This window comes from Talpa occidentalis, unplaced genomic scaffold, assembly GCF_014898055.3.
Source record: "Talpa occidentalis isolate TD23 unplaced genomic scaffold, MPIMG_talOcc4v2.1 talOcc4.11, whole genome shotgun sequence".
In the NCBI taxonomy this organism is placed as follows: domain Eukaryota; kingdom Metazoa; phylum Chordata; class Mammalia; order Eulipotyphla; family Talpidae; genus Talpa; species Talpa occidentalis.
Genome location: NW_023601104.1, coordinates 72,651,395 through 72,672,064, shown reverse-complemented (window position 1 = coordinate 72,672,064; position 20,670 = coordinate 72,651,395). Strand labels below are relative to the sequence as shown.

General features: G+C 34.2%; 1 protein-coding gene across 7 annotated transcripts in view; it reads right to left on the bottom strand.

The window, feature by feature from the left end:
* Positions 1-20,670, bottom strand: part of FUT8 (fucosyltransferase 8) — a 206,528-nt gene that overhangs the window by 49,278 nt on the left and 136,580 nt on the right. For all 7 annotated transcript variants that reach the window (XM_037503518.2, XM_054691117.1, XM_054691107.1 and 4 more), the window contains 2 exons: positions 15,418-15,532; positions 219-456 (listed from right to left, as the gene is read on the bottom strand). In XM_037503518.2, the coding sequence (XP_037359415.1) occupies positions 219-456; positions 15,418-15,532 (353 nt within the window). The remainder of the gene's footprint in view (positions 1-218; positions 457-15,417; positions 15,533-20,670) is intronic.

The window sequence follows — 20,670 nt, the reverse complement described above, 5'->3', positions numbered from 1 at the left end:
AGTAGATATATTTGGCCAGGGAAAACGAACATAAGAAGTGAAGCAGATCATAAAATACTTTTAAGTAAAATATTGCTCTAGATTTTATCTAGATAATATATAGCATTCATGGATCCAGAGAAAAAGAGGATTAGAAGTCATAAAACTGTAACTAGAATTCTAATTTGGTCATGCAACATTTCAACCCAGAGATCTCACATGCTTCAAGGACTTCTTACCTGACCAGTGTCCAGTGGAGACACCAGATCTGTCTGTGCAGGTCTCACTTACAGGTCTAAACACAGTTTCCCATCCACCAGTTGCATAGCGCCAATTCTGAGATTCCAAGATGAGCGTTCGTTGGGTGCCATATGCAATCATGAAGCAGTAGACCACATGATGGAGTTGACAACCATAGCCACAGCCTTTGTTTATATTACACACTAACTTCCTGGCTTTGCTGCAGTCCTTGGGATTCTGTCACAGAGGAAATGAAACAAAGGTGCAGATAAGATATAGAGAGAGGTCAATTTCTCTTCGCAGGTGACAAATATCAAACATCATATAAGTCAGGATTGCTCCAGGATACCCTATTAAGCAAAGAAGTCAGTCACAAGGATTGGATTTCAAATATTTCACTGAGAAGTTTATGTGTATACTCAGGGAGATGGCAGCAAAAAAGACAGTTAAATTTGGGATATAACTAAACAAATATGACATTAAGCAGTCACAGTAAAAAAAAATACCTTTTCACTTTTTTCAGTCTGAACTCAAAAATGTGTACACTGAGATCTTTATGAAAGAAGCAAAATAGGTCATTTATTCCAGCTGTACTTCAGCATTCTGAGCTTACCTTTCCTGGTGAAATCCAAATCTTGAAGGAAAAACAATAATTTATCAATAAATTCCATCTATCTTGATGTCACTAAGAAAATCTACTTTTCAACATTTACAAAATACTAATCTCAGAACTTTTTTAAAGCCAGTCTTGATGATAGCTACTAGTAATTTTTACCAAAAATACAGAACATCTTCCACAGGGCCTGTCTTGAGCAAATGTTATGCTAATTTTTAATGAGGAGCTATATTTTCCTATTTGTATACTTTGCTATAAGATGAGTGGCAAGTAAAGATCTAAATGGCACTCAATGCAACGGGGTTAGCTAAACTAAGAGTTTCCTTTTTTCCATTCTAGTTTCAATGTCACTCTAATTTCTATAGGTTGTTGCCAAATATCCCTAGACATCATAGTTACACAAATAAAAGTTTGTTTTGAAAAGGATTCCTTAGCCTGAGAATTCCCAAGCTGCTCTATGTACAAAGGAAGAGAATGGATGGGTGCTTTTAGAAACAGAATCTTTACTTCCATATAGAGTAAGAAACAAGGCAACTGGTTTTCAATTTACATAAACTTTGAATAAAGCAGTCACCAAGTCCCAAATCTATAACTCTTTTCTAGGGATACCATGTTTCTGTCAAGTAGAGCTCCAGAAACAAAAGCTAGGAATGTGAGGCTATAATATGATTCTGAAAGAAAAGATGAGAAGGGAAAAGGCAATAGAGTTATTTTCCAAAGAAGTATCTTTCAAATTCAAACGGTCTAATGCTTTTTTAGATCAAAGCAGAACCCATGCCATCAAGAGCCTTGTGAAGAGTTACAGGGCCCTTATGAAACTGAGAGCCCAGATAAAACTCAGCAAAATGGGTCAGTATTGTTTCCCCAATCAAGTACTAGAGTTATGATTCTTTTTACTTCAGAACTCATGGCAGACTCAAAAGACAGTAAGCATTCACATTTAGTTTGCAGCCACCAAAGATCTGAGAGGAATAGAGAGGTGTGATGATGTGTGGTGTTGGGAGATCAATAAATATCATTTTTTTCTGTACAACATTATACAAGGAGCTTAGGAATAAAAAACACTCAAACTGATCCCAAGCTTTACTATTAACGCAATGGTCATAAGGGAGCAAAGAACATTGACATTTGTGTAATTTTTCATGACTTGCGAGAAAAATAGCATACCTCTAAAATTCTTATGAATGAAAAAGAAAATGTCCTTCATAGATTTTTCAACATTTTTTTTTTTTACCTGGCTTCCCCTATGATTTTATCTTCCATATAATCTTCACATTTTTTAAAGAGAAAATAATTGAAAGGCCTAGCCTTTAGTTTTGATACTATAGTTTTTTTTTTCTAATTTAAAGACAACTGATATCTGCATTAATAAAAGCACATCTACAGTGTGTTTTAAGAGAAGAATTTAACTAGAACCCAGTGCTTCATAAGAACTAAGGCCTGAGAGAGAAAAGGGGGCAAATTATGAAATGAGTTTAATTCAAGAGTCTTAGTGCACCTCAAATCAAGTTGACAAGAGAATATATTCATTACTTCCACTATGTCATAAGTAACATGGAGAAAAGAAAAAAAATTCATGTTTGGTTCTAGAATAAGAACAATCTACACATACAAAGTAACCAATGGAAGACCATAAGGTAGAGAGTTAGCCATAAGGCAGCAACTATAAGGCAGAGAGTTAGTCAGGCATAAATAAATGACTGGAATGGTAATAGTAAATAACATACTGAAAACCTCACAATAGCCTAATTTTTTTTACCAAATTAATATTTAAAAGTGTGGCAAATCCAAAAAATCTTATTCATAAGAGACTCTGAAAAGGGCAGAGAAATAGTGAGAAACAGAAAAAAAAAATTCTGTTCTTAACACAATATTAGGCTCACCAGAATAAATGTCTAGAATAAAAGAAGCAAATATTCATAAAGTAATCAAAGTGAGATGTACGGGATTTATTCTGATAGAAAGAAACCTTAGTTGGAAATCCCTTTACACAGCTTAGTCTTTGTTATCCTCCACTGTTATGGAGCAGCAACAAATGAAAGGAGATTTATGGAAGTCTATAAAAGGGAAACAGCCATAAATAATGTATATATGTTACTATATTCATATATAATGTATATATACACATAAATGCACACATACCATATACATACAAATATATATGTGATCTTCTCATTTCTTACTCAGCAGCCTTTGTCAATTACCACTGACCCTGCTTTTATACTTTCCTATTGATTTCTGCAAAAAGTTTAAAGGTATGCCTCATCCATAAACAAGATCATATAGAAGGGCCTCATTATTAAGTTATACTTTAATCATGCTAACACTTTAACAAGGGAACTATTTCTGATGCTGAAATCTGTTTTTCTATTGCATCTAGTGTACTTAAAGCTAATGCACTCTCTTCTGTATTTCTCTACCAGTTATGCAAGAGTGCAGGTATATTATTTTGTAATTTTTATCCATCTCTCCCCCTCTCCTTTTCTATGGCAGCTCCCCTCCCACAACCACCCCCCACTCCCAGCAGAAGGAGACTCACTAGGAAGCACTTCTTATTTGGGAGTGGAAGATGGAAAATTACAGACTGAAAAAAAGTCACCTACCCAGCCAGCCATAAGTGCCCATGGAGAAAGTCTAATTCACTTCTCCCTCCCCTGCTTTGAGTATTACTCACTGATAAGCATAGGTGAACTTTCGTTCATGCCATAAATATTTACTAAGCACTTGCTACATACAAAGACACTTGGGTGATGACAATCCAATAGAATAAGAAATCTTATACATAAATAACTGTAAGTTAGTAGGCAATTTAAATGTTCTAAGACTTCTATAAACAAAGAATTAAGGAACAAAAGAAAAAAATCACTTTCAGCTGAACTGGAAAGGATTATGAATAAAATTACAAATAAGTTAAACCTTGAAAGATATAATTTATTGTGTTTATGAAACGCTAAGTGTGCCTTTTCATTATTCAATGGGAATCCATATTGTAAAGAATTGTGAAGAGCAAAGTTAAATTATAAACTATAAATTGTTTATAGTTATAGTGAGATTTTAGTGTATAGGATCTTCTTAAAGTCAGACTCACCATAACTCCTTGCAATAATGATGGTAATTACTTCTTTTAGAAATATAAGGTAAATCTGTCAAAATTACTACAGACAACATGCTTTAATTAAAGAGTTCTGGACAGAGAGGTTTAAGATACAATATTGTTCTAATTCAGGCTGTTATGAATTCAATTCTGTGATTATTTTTCAATGTGTTAACTTAAAATTGAGAAAAAATTACCTCCCTCCACAACCTTTCCCTGCTCACCCATCTTCTCTTTTCCAAGATACTCTGAGACTAAATGGCATGTTATAAACTCAAAGTTAATTCAAACATACAATTTCACCCTTGTAATCTCTGGGACATTATTTCACCCTTGATAAATACAGTATCTTTGCATTTAGTGCTAAAAAGTGGTCCAACCATGGGCCCCCATAAATCAATAATATTACGTAACATTCTTATCATCATTATTCTGCAGCAAACCTGTCACTGTTGTACATTTAAATCAAAAAAAAGATTTAAAAAAAAAGGATTTAAGATAAAATAGGGTCATTTTGCATTCAGTTTCCTTTCCTTCAACCATTTCTTCTGCTAAGTTTCCAAGAATAACCCTATCTTAACAGGAACTCTAAGCTGTATTTGTTCTATCCTATAAAGTCAACTTGAAATCATAAGTAGACTTGAATTAAGATGACTCTAAGATGTTAAATTAAGGGAAGCAACATCTCTTAAACACAAATGATTACTAATTTAGTAAAGGCACCATTATAATGCTGAAATATTTTAGTCTCTTATACTCTGATTAAAATATCAAAACAGATACTATTGGACATATTTCAAATTAGGAAGCCAGCTTAATTTCTACTTTGCTAAAAAAGGAGTAAGTATGAATCAACTAGTAAACCAGAGCCATTATTATATTATTTAGGCACTGTAAGGATTTAGAGATTCTCGCCGTCTTTACTTAGTAAATGTAAATTCATGATGTAATATCACACAACAGTGCTGACTGTTTCTTTAATTAAATCACAGATAAAGTCTCTTGCCATGACTATTTAGATTTTCCATACACACAATTAAAGCCTTTTCAGAATGAACATTTTCCCAATCACAGTGTAATTTCCTTAATTTATTTACTATAGACAAAACATTGCAGAAAAGGGCTAAAGCAGCAACAAACAAAATATCCCCAGGTATCTCTTGCATAGAATCAATGTTAACCACTATGAGTTCAGCTGAATTGCATGCACAGAAACAAAGGTGATGTCAAGTTCATCGTCACAAAAATTAACTGGTGGCAAGGCAGAATTTAGAATACAGGCCTCTCGATTCATTATCTAGTGCTCTTATGCATCCCCCTCCATGATATCTTCAATGCAAGCTGTAGCCGGAAGTGTAGGTTCAGAAAACTTATCTGACCATTTTTTTTTTCTGGCTTTGCTGGCATATAGTTGACAAATAAAAACTGCATAGATTTAAGGGTGCAACATGATGCTTGAAATGACTACCACAATCAAGCTAACACATACATAATTGCACAGTTAAGATTTATTGTGGGGAAGGGTAAAAACAAGATTAACTCAGCATGTATAGTAATCATGCTATACTATATACATTAGATCTCCAGAACTTACTGATCCTATATACCTCAATCTTTGCACCCTTTGACCAACATCTCCCCATCTCCCCCCAACCCCACTGTGTAGTAACAGGGAGTAGTAACCATTTCAACGCTCTGCCTTTATGAATTTGACCATTTTAGATTGCACACTTAAGTGAGATCATGCAGTACTTGTCTTTCTGAGTCTTTATTTCATTTAGTATAATGTCATCCAGGTTTGTATATGTTGTTACATATAGATTTTCTTTCTTTTAATGCTGAAAATATTATGTGTATATGTATGTGTAAATATATACATACATATGTATGTGTGTATGTGTATATGTGTGTGTTTTGTGTAACTACCTTCTTTATCCATCCTTTCACCAATAGACATACAGGTTTCCAAATCTTGGCTACTGTAAACAATGCTGTGATTAACATAATAAAGCTACTCTTCAAAATACTGATTCCTCTGGACATATACCCAGAAGTGGGATTACTGATTCATATGGTAGTTCTATTTTTAATTTAATGAAAAACCTCTATACTGTTTTTCATAATGGTTGTACCGGTTTACATTCTTAGTAAACAAGGGGTTCCGGTCTCTTCACATCCTCAATGTGATAACAACCATTCCAAGTGGTATGAAGTGATATCTCATTGTGAATTTATTCGTATTTTACCTGGAATGTTGAGCATGTTTGCCTATACCTGTTTCCTATGTCTTTTTTTGAGAAATACCAAGTCCTTAGCTAATAATATAATTAGGTGGTTAATAGTTTGTTTTCTTTTTTGTTTGTTTTTCTTTTGCTACTGAATTGAGTTCCTTATAGTTTGGATATTAACCCCTTAGCATATATACTGTTTACAAGTATTTTCTCTCATTTCACAGATAGTCTTTTTATTTTGTTGATCATTTCACTTAGTGCGCAGAAGCTTTTTACTTTGATATAGTCTCACTATTGATTTTGGCTCTTGTTACTTGGGTTTTGGTGTCATATCCAAAAAAAATTTTTGTCAAGACCGACATCAAGGAGCTTACCCCTAACATTTTCTTCTAGTAGCTATATGGTTTCAGATTTTATATTTCAGGAGTAAGAATTAGAACCCCAGAATCTTAACCGCTCTTCTCTGACAACATTCCTTATAGAAGGGACAAGTTAATTCATTGATTGCTGGCTGTTATTTCCAATGAAGAGAGGTCAGTAAAAGTCAAAAGAATGAATCAGGTTAAGTTAATTTAATTGTGCTTTTTGTCTGCTCTAATCAAAAGAGTAAGCAATTTTTAATCAAAACAATTTTTTTTGTTTAAAATGATTTGCTACATCTAGCTTTTGTGTGCTGGTAATGAAGAAAAGATTCATTAATACTGTCACGAAAGCCTTTCATTGCAAAACAATGTGATTTTATTCCTCTAAAATTATCAAAGCCAAAGTAGAAAAGGTAATGAAGTAGATAGAATTTAAATTTTGCATAAGGTAATTAAAATGAAGACTCTGGATCTAGTTAATAACCATGAAAGAGAAAACTGAAAAGCATTCTCATTTTTAAAAGCCAAGACTTGAGATTATCTCAACACATTAAATAAGAGTATTTTCTCAGCAAAGTTAAGATAGTTACTAGGCATCCTATCTAGCTCCCTAGCAAAAAACAACAAACAAACAAAAAATCTGTAACAAGTAGTAAGGACAGCACAATAGTTGAGGTGGGTATTCTATAAAAGTTTTTATTTTTGGGCATTTGGATTGTTTTCCAGGTTTACCTATTGTAAATAGTGCTGCAATAAACATAGGGGTACAGGTGTTCTTTGGAATCAATGCTTTTGTGTCCTTTGGGTAGATCCATAGTAATGGAATTGCTGGGCCGTATGGTAGCTCCATTTTTAGTAGACTGAGGAACCTCCAGACAGCTTTCCATAGTGGTTGGACCAGTTTGCACCCCCACCAGCAATGTAGGAGAGTTCCTTTTCACCACATCCTCGCCAACATTTGTTGTTGCTTGTTTTTTTGATATGTGCCATTCTTACTGGTATAAAGTGGTATCTCAATGTGGTTTTAATTTGCATTTCCCTGATTATAAGGGATGTTGAACATTTTTTCATATGCCTGTTGGCCATTTGCATTTCCTCTTTGAAGAAATGTCCAAGAAGATGTGGCATATATACACAATGGAATATTATTCAGCAATCAAAAAAGATAAACTCATGCCATTTGCAGCAATGTGAATGGAACTGGAAGGAATTATGCTCAGTGAAATAAGCCAGAAGGAAAAAGAAAAATATCGGATGGTTTCACTTATAGAACCAAATAAGACATCAATGTAAAAAAATAGAAACAGTAAAAAAACCCAACAAAGCAAAAGCAGACATATTGCAGGGTCATACTGCAGGGGAGTATGTGACATACTGCAGGGGAGGAGGAGGCAGAGGGATCAAAGGGAGGGAGGGAAGAGCACAGGGGACTGAGGTGAGGCTACACGGGTGCATTGGTGAAGGAAACTCTGCGGGGACTACACCTGAGGGGGTGGGGTGAAGCAAATGTTTAAAAATGAACAATGATGTAAAAAATAAAAATATATTAAAAAAATAAAGCTTCCACCAGAAAAAAATAAAAATAAAAGAAAAAAATAAAATTATATTCCTAAGAGGAAAAAAAAAAAGTCGAGGCTTGTAAATCAAATGATCAACAATAATTACACCAGATGTCAAATTTTACTACCTCTTCTAATAGATGGAGGCTTTGTTTCATTTCTCCATAAAGTTAGTCATGCACTGAGAATCCACTGTTAGCAGGACATAATTTTGAAATCCCATTTTTATTTTTGAATTAAACAATCCTTTTACGACCACTTTTCTCACTGCCACAGCTTACCGGTGCTCAATTCCTATTATTTTCTTTACTTTTCATAACCATTAACTGTGCATAATTTGAACTTCTTTTAATATTCAATTTTGATTTATCTATAGCATTTTAAAGTAAATCTCTTCAGAGTATTTTTGGTGGCTGCTCTAGAGATTACAACATATAGACACATAACTTATTACAACTATGCATATAACATTTTACCATTTCAAATGGGATGTAGAAACTTTACTACCTTTTAGGTCCCTTTATTTTCTCCTCTTTTATGATACAGTTATCTTAAGTTTTACTTTTATACACATTGAAAACATCTGAAAATGTTATGTTTTGCTTTCCATCATCAAGTATTTTAAAAACTCAAAAAGAGAAGACTAGTTCAATCACCCTATATCTACTTGTTTGTATGCATTTTCTTCATTCTTGATATCTCAAGTTTCCTCCTGTCATCATTTTCTTTCTATCCAAAGAATTTCTTTTTTTAGAGTAAGCAGGCTCATGATGAAGTCTCTGAGTTTTCCTTCATCTGAAAATGTCTTTACTTCTCCACATTATATTTTCACAGGAGGAACAATTCTGGGCTGACAGTTCTTTTCTTTCAGCCCTTTAAAAATATTTTATCACTTCTTTCTGTCTCCATGTTTTCTGGTGAGAAGTCCACTTTCAATCAAGTTGTTTTTCTATAAATAATGCACTGCTTCTCTTTAGCTGCTTGAAAGAATTTTTTTTCTTTGTCTTTACTATTTTAACAAATACTTCTAAAGTGTCTGTGAAAGATTTACACTGGGCTTATAGTTTGCTCAACTTCTTGAATATGTTCCAAATTTAGAAAGCTCTCAGTCATTTCTTCAAATATTTCTTCAATCCCTTACTCTTACTTCTCCCATACTGGAACTCCAAAAATACAAAGACAAACATTTTTTGTTATTGCACCACAGATTCTGAGGCTCTGCTCACTTTTTTCTATCTTTATTCTCTCTCTTGTCAGATTGGAAAATTTCTATTAATCTAACTTCAAGAGCATCTATTCTTTCCTGTGTTATGGCTATTCTGTTAAGTCGGTATTTCACAAATGTTATTGTACATTTCAGTTCTGAAATTTCCATTTCATTTTTCCTTATATCATCTATTTCTTTGCTGAGACTTTCTACGCTTTCATTTGTTTCAAGTCTGTAATTGCTTACTGGAGTGTTTTTATTATTACAGCTTCTTTAAAATCCTCGTCAGGTAATTCCAACATCTGCGTTAGCTCATTGCAGTGTCTGCTGATTATCCTTTGTCATTTGAATTTTTCCGGGTTCTTGGTATGATGATGAGTATTAAGCTATGAGATTATACTTTTTATTTAAATTATCTATTTTAATAGGCCACCAGACTATTTAGATTCCTAGCTCCCTTTCATAGGCTGTATCTCAAATGTCAATTGTTAAAGTCCTTTCAGCATATTTTGCTCTGCCCCAATTTTGGGCTACCCAGAATTTCAAGCACAGATTAAAAAAAAAAAAAATCCCTCTTCTTCATAGGAACTGAGTCATTGCAGTGTGGCAATAGGGGCAGAGCTTTGTCTCAAGTCGTTGCAATTGTAACACAACTTAGGAGAGGTAGAGGAGTCCTCATACAGGTCAGGTATGGCAAACAGGGTTAAATGTCATCAAATAATCTCCACAGCTGTGGCATCTGCAGAGGGTGGGGTGGGGCTATTTTTCTCATGGTGTCTGCCTAGAATGGTGTAGATACAGTGAAAATGGAGAATTTTTCAGCTTCATCATTATTATTTCTAGTTTGGAGGATTCTCTAGCACCCTCAATTGGGTTATGTATAAAACAAACAAGCAGGCAAACAAACCAAACACATGAAATTCACGAAATTCGCGGTGTACAGGATTTGTTGTAATTAACAGGAAGAACAGGGTACAATGGGTGTTCTACATCTTATCCAGAAACGGAAACATGTATTTTAAGCCAAACATATTCTTAAACATTTAATGAACATTTAATTCTCATCTATAATGGTACTTATTTATTGGCAAACTAATGACTTAAGAAGAATTTCCAGAGACATTTGTTCATGTTCCTTAAAAATAGTAAACCAAAGTGTTTAGCAAGATGGTGACAGAGTAAAGATACCAGGCTCGCCTCCTCCATATACTCACAACTAAATTGCAGCAGAACAAAGTCAATAATCCCTGAAAAATAAATAGATGAATGCAGTAGATATCATGAGCAACAGCCTAACAGGAATGGGTAGCAGAATCTTTACTTCAATTGTGTTTACAGCAGTACCAAGGCAGTACAAACTGTGAGAGGGAGGGGCACCTGCCACACTGAACCCTTTATTGGGTTCTTACTGGAGTTCACTGAAGCTGCTGACTCCAGGCACATCAGTGACTGGTTCACCACTCTAACCCCAGCAATGTATCTAACGTAGCACATGCAAATAAACATGTGTGAAATAAATTTTTAAGTTTAAAAAACTAAAATGAGAGAAAGAAATGGTGTCAGGCATATCGTGTGTGGAGTGGAGGGCATCTCCACAACCTGAATTTATGTTTTTTGTTGTTTTTTTTCTTTTTTCTTTTTTTTAATTTTATTTTTATATTCCCCATACAATTGCAACCCCCTTACTTTGACCCCAATCTCTCCTTTCCCCAACACCCCCCCACCAATAGTGCATCTCTGGTTCATAGTTGTTTGTTCATTTTCATTTTTTCTTTCTTATAGTTATTCTTTTTCCTGGTCCCTTATTTAGGTTTTCTAGATTCCTGCTATGAGTGAGACCATCTGGTATTTTTCTTTTTCTTTCTGGCTTATGAATTTATGTTTTAACAGTCTCAATGCATTTATAGTGTCACCTTGCTGCTGTCCACTCCACCACAGTCATTGGAATCCATAAAAAAATCCAGAAATTTGTTATTTCTTCAGTTATTTTTGAATGGATTAAAAAAATCAGTCTCTTTTAATTTAAAAAGTAAAATACATGTTCTCCATTTTCACATTTTCATTTTCTCTCAAAAAAGGGAAATTATAAGCCTACCAATTTCCAGTAAAAATTCTATTTAAAATATAAACAAAGCAAAGAAAAACATCTTTTATTATTGCTCCTTTTTACTTTATAAGGTGTACCTGAAATGGACTCAATTTTGCTGAAAATATCCATTTGGGGGGACTAAGCAGAAAAAAAAGTTATGCTGTACCAGAAGACAGATAGTTTCAAAGTAAACTGGGAAATGCCTTTCCATAGCTATCTGCCCTATCAAGTAGTTCCCTTCGCCATAGTTACCAACTTCCAACTGCTCCAAACAAGTTAAAAAACTAAAGCATTATAAACTTTTTGATTGTATTTATTAGGAGTTGTTTAGAATTTAATGTTAGCTGACTGGAAACTACAATGCCAACTTTAATAACCATAATGAAAAGGGAATGTCTTCTTTATCATTCAAAATTCTAGAAAAATGACTTACATTATGTGGACTCACAATGAAAATATCAACAATGTAGTTTTTAAAGTGAGTCAGAAGTCAATTATCAGAAACTAGAGGAATATAAACACTACCTTCACAATTATGACTTAAACATAGCACAAGAGTAAACACCAACACAAAAAGGCTATTAAAACAACCTAATATTACATGTTCATTTTATGGATAGATACCTTTTAAAATAAACATATAGAAGACTAAGACTTCAAGAGAATTACTTGGTCTATTCTACTTGACTCTAATGACATACCAACAGTTGTCCTCAATGAGATTGTTATATTTTAGTGAGTCTTTGTGTACCATCTTACAGAGCATTCAATTTCAAAGAGAAAATAATTTTAATAAAGACATCTCACAAGGTATATAGAAACAGAGCAAAATGAGTTGGATCTTGAAAGAGGAATAGGATTCTGATGGAGAAAGGGCAGAGGAAAAAAAAAAAAAGACATCTATGGAACTTTTGTCTTAATGAAGACAAGTTGTTCAAAGCAACTTTTTATTTTCCAGTATCTTTGTGAAATTGTTTCTCACAATTAAACCAGATTATAGGATAAATGAATGCAAATCTAAAATAGAGAACAAATGACTTTATGACAAGCAAGATTTTCATACAACATAATTTTTGCTCAATTCAAAGGACTGAAAAAATTGCAGAAAGAAAGGCTTAGAATCAAAATGAAACTTATTATGGATTAGACAAGGACTTATTCTAGGTGTTTTTCTTTGTACTAGGTTTTTCATTATACCTTAAACAAACCATGGTTTAAAAAAATCCTTGTTGGTGATGAGAACTGATAATACATTTTAAAATTATGAGTAGAAATCTAGTAAAACTGAAAATCTTTACAGCTATTGACCAATCATTGAAAGTAAATTATAAAATTATCTGAATTATTTATCAGGAATACAGTATTTAAATGATAATTTAATATTATACCTTTCCCCTATTATTTACTAGATAAACTGCATATTTTTGTATATCAAAAATCAATGATTATTTTCTTTACCCCTTTTTAGCTTTATTTCCAAGTATACTACTCATTTCCTAAACTCTACTGAAGTCTTTCAGAATCTAAGTTGCTTAAAATAACCCTTTTACAGTAATATTTCACTTAATATAATAGTATGGGAACACCAAAATTTTGAACACCAAGAAAAGTTTTAATGGGAAAAATGTAATCACTTTTTAAAAATCTATATAAAATAGTTCAATTCTTCTGATTAAACTCTGTAATTGATTTGAACCAGTGACAAATCTTTCTTTTTTTAGTAGCTGATGTGCCTGAAAATACACTGAGAATAAAAATTCAAGACAGGGAAAGCATTCCTTGCAAATACATGTTTATTTATTTATATATGTTTGATCTTGTTGGAATAGGTGAAAGGAATTTTATTCACTTCTACACAGAGATGATAATCAGTGACTGGCATATTTAATTGCTAACAAATATTATGTTGAAAATATAGTTCCAACTTCAAATAACTTTTAGACTAGATGAAAAAAATGATCATGAACACATTAAATAAAAAATATTTTTGAAATGTTTTTCCCTGTTTTTCCCCCGTCTTCTTGAATATTAGAAATCACTTTTTCTTTTCCAATGGAAAAGTATGAAAGTAAGAATTTCTTAGATAGTAACATCTGAAACTGAAGTTAAGTTCCAATAGTTTTAAAGATTAAAAAAGTAGTTCTGCATCAGTATGATTTACAAGTGAGATTCTCTAGTAGAGAACCACAGAAATCAGCATACAGAGGATCAAATCTGTACTAAGGGTGAAAGCACTTGACCATTTAAAAATCAAAGTAGGAAAAATGGAAGTAAAGCAGGAGGCAGATACTTGTCACAGTATAGGAAGCCAAACTATGACCAAATCATAGTTTAAATATAATTTTGTTGGGAGAAAATTTAATGAATATGTGGAAGTGGAAGAAACGCAGAAACCATTGCTATTTCCATTTTAAATGAGGATAGTTCTGCACCACCAGCTGTTTATAGTTCACTGAATGAAGTTCTAGTTGATAGGAGATAATTACCACATCCCTACAGGAGGCGGAGTGTATCTCCTTCTGCCGACACGCCTGATGAATGGCCATGGGAGTATGAGACCAAGACAGCATGCCAAGATCAGTTTGGTTTTTAATGATCTCTTTAAACACTTGATTTTCTCTTTTCTCCTAGTTAAGTGCAGGAAAATGTGTACCTTAAAATATACAGAATCAAGTCATTGGCTATTATTTTGCTTTGGTAAGACACTTGAATCTTAAAAGGACAGCAGAGTGATTATACACCAAAAGCACACTCTCGATAGTGTTAGAAAAGGGTGGGCACAGAGGAAGCTCCACCATCTTTTCAACTTCACACATTTAAAATGTTAAAGAATTCTGTTTACTAAATCATTGTTCTCCCCTGAAGACTATGCTACCTTTCAGTTCCTTTAGTTAATGATGCATCCAATCCAGTCATTTCAGCTCTTTCATCTATTAGAAAGTCCTATCAATTCTGTCGTCCCAATCTCTCTCAAATTTGTTTCTTCCTTTCCAAGGCAAACTGACATATGCCTCAGTATTTTTGACTTGCAGTATGGTCCTCATATTCCAGATAGTCTCCTTGCTTCTAGTCTCTTCCAACACTAACCCGGTTCAACTATAATACTACTTCAGAGAAATATCACTAAAGTACCACTCTCATCATAACCCTCTTACGTGTAACAATCTTTCAAAAACAGTCTGACTCCAAAACAGAAGTTTATGAAATGTTAAGAAAATAAATTTTAAAAAATCAATCTTATCCCTACAAATATGCAAGACTATTACTAATATTAATAAGAATTGGAAGAGCACACAAAAAATGAAGGGAATAAATTTAAAAGGCATGGGACTTGAATTTATCTTTGATTTATATTTTTTATTTGTTGTTACAATGATGTAAATGCAACAAATAAAATCTTCAGCACTCAATTCATACATCATAAAGCTTAACCTGCATCCAAAGACCTCCATGGTCTGGCTCCCAAACTTACTCCTCTTCTCATTTTTCATCTCTCTTTTTCATACAACCCAAAACTTCAGGCAAACTAAAATATCCCATTTTTCATTTGGGTTCCAATACTGCTCTTTCTCAGCTACAGACCATACCACAGGCTTCAGCTAATTTGCTCTTCTTCATTTCTCTGTCTCTAATCCTAATTATCCTTTACAGCTCAGCTCAAATAATGCCCTTTTCCACAAAGCTATCCCTGGCATCATCTTCCTCCAAAAAGCATTTCAGCTATGGCCCCTATAAAATGCCACACTTTTTATTTTGTAAGTTTTTTTGTTTTGCATGACCGTGTGCATGCATGCATGTGTATGAGCATGCAGGCATGTATGTGTGTGTGTGTTAGAAGTGGCTTCTTTAGGGAAGGGACCTTGTCTTAGCCATCTTTGCATTCCACTCAAGTATACAGTGTTTTTCTGAATAAACACATCAAATATCTAAGTAAATACTTACAAGACACAAAGCTAGGAAGACTAAAAACAAGGGCAACTCTTGTTTTTAGTTTTATTATGATTTCTTTTTCACTCAAATTTCTTATCTGGGCCTCTTACCTGAAGATAAGTTATTCTCCGCTGGACCAACTCTGTCAGATCTTTGGCCTCTTTTTCACGCCAATCACCTGCTCCATCTGTTTGACTGAGGTAGTATAGATCCGTCATTATAGACCTATAAAAGTAAACATTTGAGATCTAATTTATTTGTACTTCACCAGAGGATTACACAAAGTCTTAAATGGAGAGTCAAATTCATCACAAAGATTGATGATATAGAAGCAAATGCCTATTAAAGGAAAAAAGGAAATTCAGTACATGCTACAAACATTAAATTAAACATACAGAAACATATAGACAAGCAGTACTCCATTTCATTGACAATCATTATATAGCTTCAAGTAGGTAAAGATTTCATTATGTCTAATATAGAGAAAATTCCCTGAAATATAAAAATTGGCATGGTAAATACTTTCAACTCATAGTAATTAAAGCAGTCTTTTGCCACTGGGAATGAAAGCTGATCTTTGCATTTCTTAACAAATTAGGAAACATAAACACGAATGTTTTTACGAAGTTACATCAATACTAAGTCTTAGCAGTAATTATTCACATTTGTTCCTATCTTTGTCAAGAAAGTATAACAAGCAAACGTATAACTAAAAGATAAACACCCAAAAGAAGGACACTAACATATTGTGATAAATACAGTCGGGTTCTCAATAGAAGTCACTCTAGTACCTAACTAAAACTAAGTTTGCTTGACAAGTAGATTCAAGATGGTATTAGAGAAGGTTCCTTGCTTTGCTTTCCAGAGAATCATCTTGGTAAGAATCCAGAGAGCCCCATGGGCAGGCAGATGGTACCAGAAAGGGCACAGAGAAGATTCATGCTGCAATGAACAAGAGGTGGGTGGAGATAAATGCCTGGAGGCTGTGGTATAGGGCGGAGGCTGTGGTATAGGGCAGAGGCTGAAGTACAATTGGCAGCACTGCCATCTGGCTAGTAGCCCTGGGGAGGTGAGAGCTAAATGGTGTGAAGGCACACGCCCTTGACTGAAGGGATCTATGCACTCCTGTGTTCATTGCAGCACTATTTACAATACAATAGACAAGTTGTGAAAACAACTTAAATGCCTAACAGCAGATGAGTGGATTAAAAAATGTTAAAGGTAAACTCTTGCCATTTGTGAGAACAAATGGAGGGGGTATAGAACTGGAGGGGATTATGCTAAGCAAAATAAGCTTAGACAAATACCAGATGGTTTCACTAATATGTGGAATACAGAGAAACAAAACAAAGGGTTCAGACAAATCCAAACTAAAAACAAAGCCTAAAAATCTGACTGTGGAATTATGGCTACCAGAACGGGAGGAGATTAGAAAACAAACAGATATGCATCTGAAGAGGTGTTAACCTATACCTCTGAATCATATACAGTATTATAAAACAATGTTATCGCAATAAAAAATTAAACATGCTCTTACTTTCTTGGTTTCCCCCACTGGAGACCTTGTTGGAAACAGAAGCCCAGGAAATGTAGTTAAATTCAAATTAGCTCTATACTGGCTCAGTAATGTTAAGTTACCATGTTATAAAGTTTACCACCTTCTAGCCGGTTTTGAGGATAATCAAACAGAAAGTTTTTATTTGTGGCCCATTACAGGCAAACATAGTAATAACTCAAAAGCATTTCAATAAATGCTCAGTTTTTGGTGGCTCTACTCTGAAATCAAATCCTAAAGGGGGCAGGCAGGGGGAGAGTAGATATGAATGAAACAAAAACAAAACAAAACAAAACAAAACACTAGATTTGAAGTTTCACAAAACTTAACTTTTCAAGACTGGAAACAGCAATTCTCAGGCCTGTCAAAGAGAGGAGAGTCTACCTTCTACTATCTAAAGAAAATGAAAATACAAGCTATTGGGCCACAATTGTTAAGACCAGCAATTTGGATCGGACAAATCTGTAAGTGATTACCCCACTAATCTTCTCCTATAAACAGAAATTGTACCCTTTATCTGATTTGACGTCCTTTCCCTGCCACAAAATCCCCTATAATGTCTTTTCGCACAGCAGTAAAAAAGTCAATCAGCATAATTAGCCATAAGTACCATTCATCAATTGGGAAACACATCTGACCTCAGTCTCAGCAAATTGTTTTATATATTAGTGCTGATATGAGATGATGCAGACCAGGAGGGGCAATCAGATTGCTGCTTTACCAGATTGTTTCTCAACAGTCTGTCAACTGAATTGAGAAGTAGCGCATCGACCCTGTAAGCCCTCCAATCTTTTAGTTTGAAGCTTAATAACGGCTATCATTTTAAAATAAAAAAGTAGCTCCAGTAAGTATTTCATAAACTGGTGCCTGACAATATAAAGATGACAGAAAGAATTAAAGCAACAGTGATTAAGTTAAATATGTTTCTGGGCAACCTAAAAGGGTGATAGGATAAAACTTTCCATGATATCCTTAGAGACTGAGGTACAAATCTATATGGTGATAAATCTAAGCACTGAAACTACTACATAAATAAAACCACGATGACAAAAATAATCACTCTGAGCTGCTGGTTCCCCTTTCACTCTTTCAAAGAGAAAGGTCAGGATTAATTCATGATCAATGGTATTAGAAGCAGCAGGTAAACATAACTATGTTTCTATGACATTTGGTCAAGTACGCAATCACTAGAATGAAATCATCAACTGAAAATCTTGTGATACTAATGTTTAAAATCAATACAGCAGTTAGTAATAATATGATACTCTATTTATTATACCATTAACCCCTCTAAATACTTAAAAGTCCTCTAAAAGTCAAAAGATATTATAAATTAATTGGTAGTTGATAATCCAACTATGGGAGCAGACAGGGATTAGTCTCTACTAGTTACTAGCTCCAAAGTATAGTCTACTCAGGTAAATAGTGCTTTTTGTTAAAAGTCTCAGCTGAATCCTATATCCAAACACCTGATATCTGGTCCACAGGCTGCATTCATGACTGGTATTTAGAGTGATGAAAAATAAGATTCACATTTCAGAAGAAAACATGGTCTCCTCACTCAGAGAACAGCATTAAATGAGGACTGAAGGAAAAGAGTCTTCTTCCACAGATTACTGTAGGGATACACTATTCTCTAGAGAGATGTGGCTTTTTTCAAGGAAACAGATAATTATTAGTGGTAAATTTATAAAGAGAACCAGAGATTCAAAGATTCTGTAGAGATTTATTTCATAAAACCAGCAACTTTAGCATCATTTAGGTGCTTGTTAGAAATGTGAATGTTGAGACCCCATTCCAGATTTACTGAATTAGAAAGTCCAGGGATGGGCTTTCGCAATCCCCCTGGAGGTGATCTTGGCAACTCGCTGAAGTTTGAAAACCACTGCCATAACAGTGATGCACAAAGATTCTGAACAATTAGGACAGAGCACTTTTGTCTTCCCCACTAATTTTCTAATTTACCTACATGTTGAAAAGAGTTTCATTGTGAAATATGCTTCTCATTATCAGATGATAAGAGCTGTATTTCAAATTGCTTAATATGACTATGATCATGACTTTACAAGTTAAAATATTTGGGGTATAAGTTTTTTCCCCTTAGTAGGGCAACTAACAACACTAGTAATACTTGTGACTTAGTATTTAGTAGTTTATATTGGGCTTCTATGACATTTCTTTAGAAAAGCAGGTGTTCTGCTCTTAAAATTGACTTAGTTAAAAATATGCCCTTCATAGTAACAGTGAATATTGCTCATCAAAAAAAGAGAGAGAGAGAGGGGGAGAGAGAGAGAGAGATATGGGCCTCCTTGATGGCGTAGGGGGTTAAGTCTCAGGGCTATCAAGCTATCATCCATCGCTAAGGCCTGAGTTCAAGCCCCTGCCAGGGATGTGACCCACATGGCGCAGGAGACCTCTCCTGTCTCACCAGCCACTCCCCTCAGCAGTGTATTTCAATAGCTCCCACCTGTTCTGCTCCCCACTCTGTCTCTAATGAATCTTCTCACCACCTCCCCCCAAGCCCCCGCCATATCTGGCTTACAACCTAGTTCTTATATGCATAAACATATAAAAATAAATTAAAAAAAAAAGAAACCTAGTACATACTGATAAACATATATAGAGTTCTGATTTAGATACACATTCATTATGCTTTATTAACCTCTTGAAGAATCCAAACCAAAGATGTGCAATTTTACTTAGATTAAGCAAAGAAAGCTGAACATGAAAAAAATATACGAGAATAAATTAGGATACATTTTTTATCCTTTTTCAACATTAAACTTAAGTTTCAGTTTTGTTCATAAAACAAATATATAAGTTGACCACAAGAGCTCATAGTAATCAAGTGAAAACAATGTCGCATGTTAATTTTACTGTTCCTTTTCTCCTCTCAAGGAATATTAGTACCATGGAATAAAACATAAAACCTAAGTTAGTTCTCTAGCTTTTAGCTCTTTAATGAACTTATGATGAGGCAAAATTCCATTTTAATTTTAACATATAAATGCATTAGAAAAACCACTGAACAGTCTTATGAAATGTAAATGAATACTACTTTTAGATACAGGGATCATTTAAATCCTCCAGAGTGAATCAAACACATAGTCAAGGGCAATGAGCATAATGCTAGATTTTCTTTGAGTACCATGTCCCCTATTAGCAAGAGCCTGATAGCCCTCTCCATTTCCTACATAGCCCTAAACGTCTAAAAGACACCTTCTCTTTTGCAGGATCCCCTTGAAATTAACTAGTTTCCAGTTTTATTCAGGGTAAGTGACTTTTATGTTGTAACTTGCTATTCACAATTTTCGGGGTTCTTAATTGCTGGAGAATATTTTTACCTCAATTACATAATTTCCTTTAGTTGTATAGTTTTCACAAATCTTTCAGTGAAATAAGATTTTGTTTTTACAAAAAGATACAAAGTAGAGTGTACAATAATCAAAAAATGCACAGTCTCCCCACCCAGTAAGAAGATGCAACTTACGGAATGCTAACTAAATAGTGAATACTATGAGCAGCAGGGTAGAAATATTGAACTCAGAGTTCCTGTTTTCAGGAAATTATTGTACAATTCATGAGGAAGAAAAAACAATTTACTTCACAAAAACAAAGATTCCATCTATGAAAGTTAACTTCCTAGTAAAACACAAGTCCTCAATTACTTTTGACTCCCACATCTCCATCACATTGGTCAGTCACCAAGTTCTACAACTTCTATTTTTTCACATATCTATCCCTTTTTCTCATCCCTATTGCAATTACCCAGGTCCACCAGTTCACTATCACTTACTGGGACTTCTGC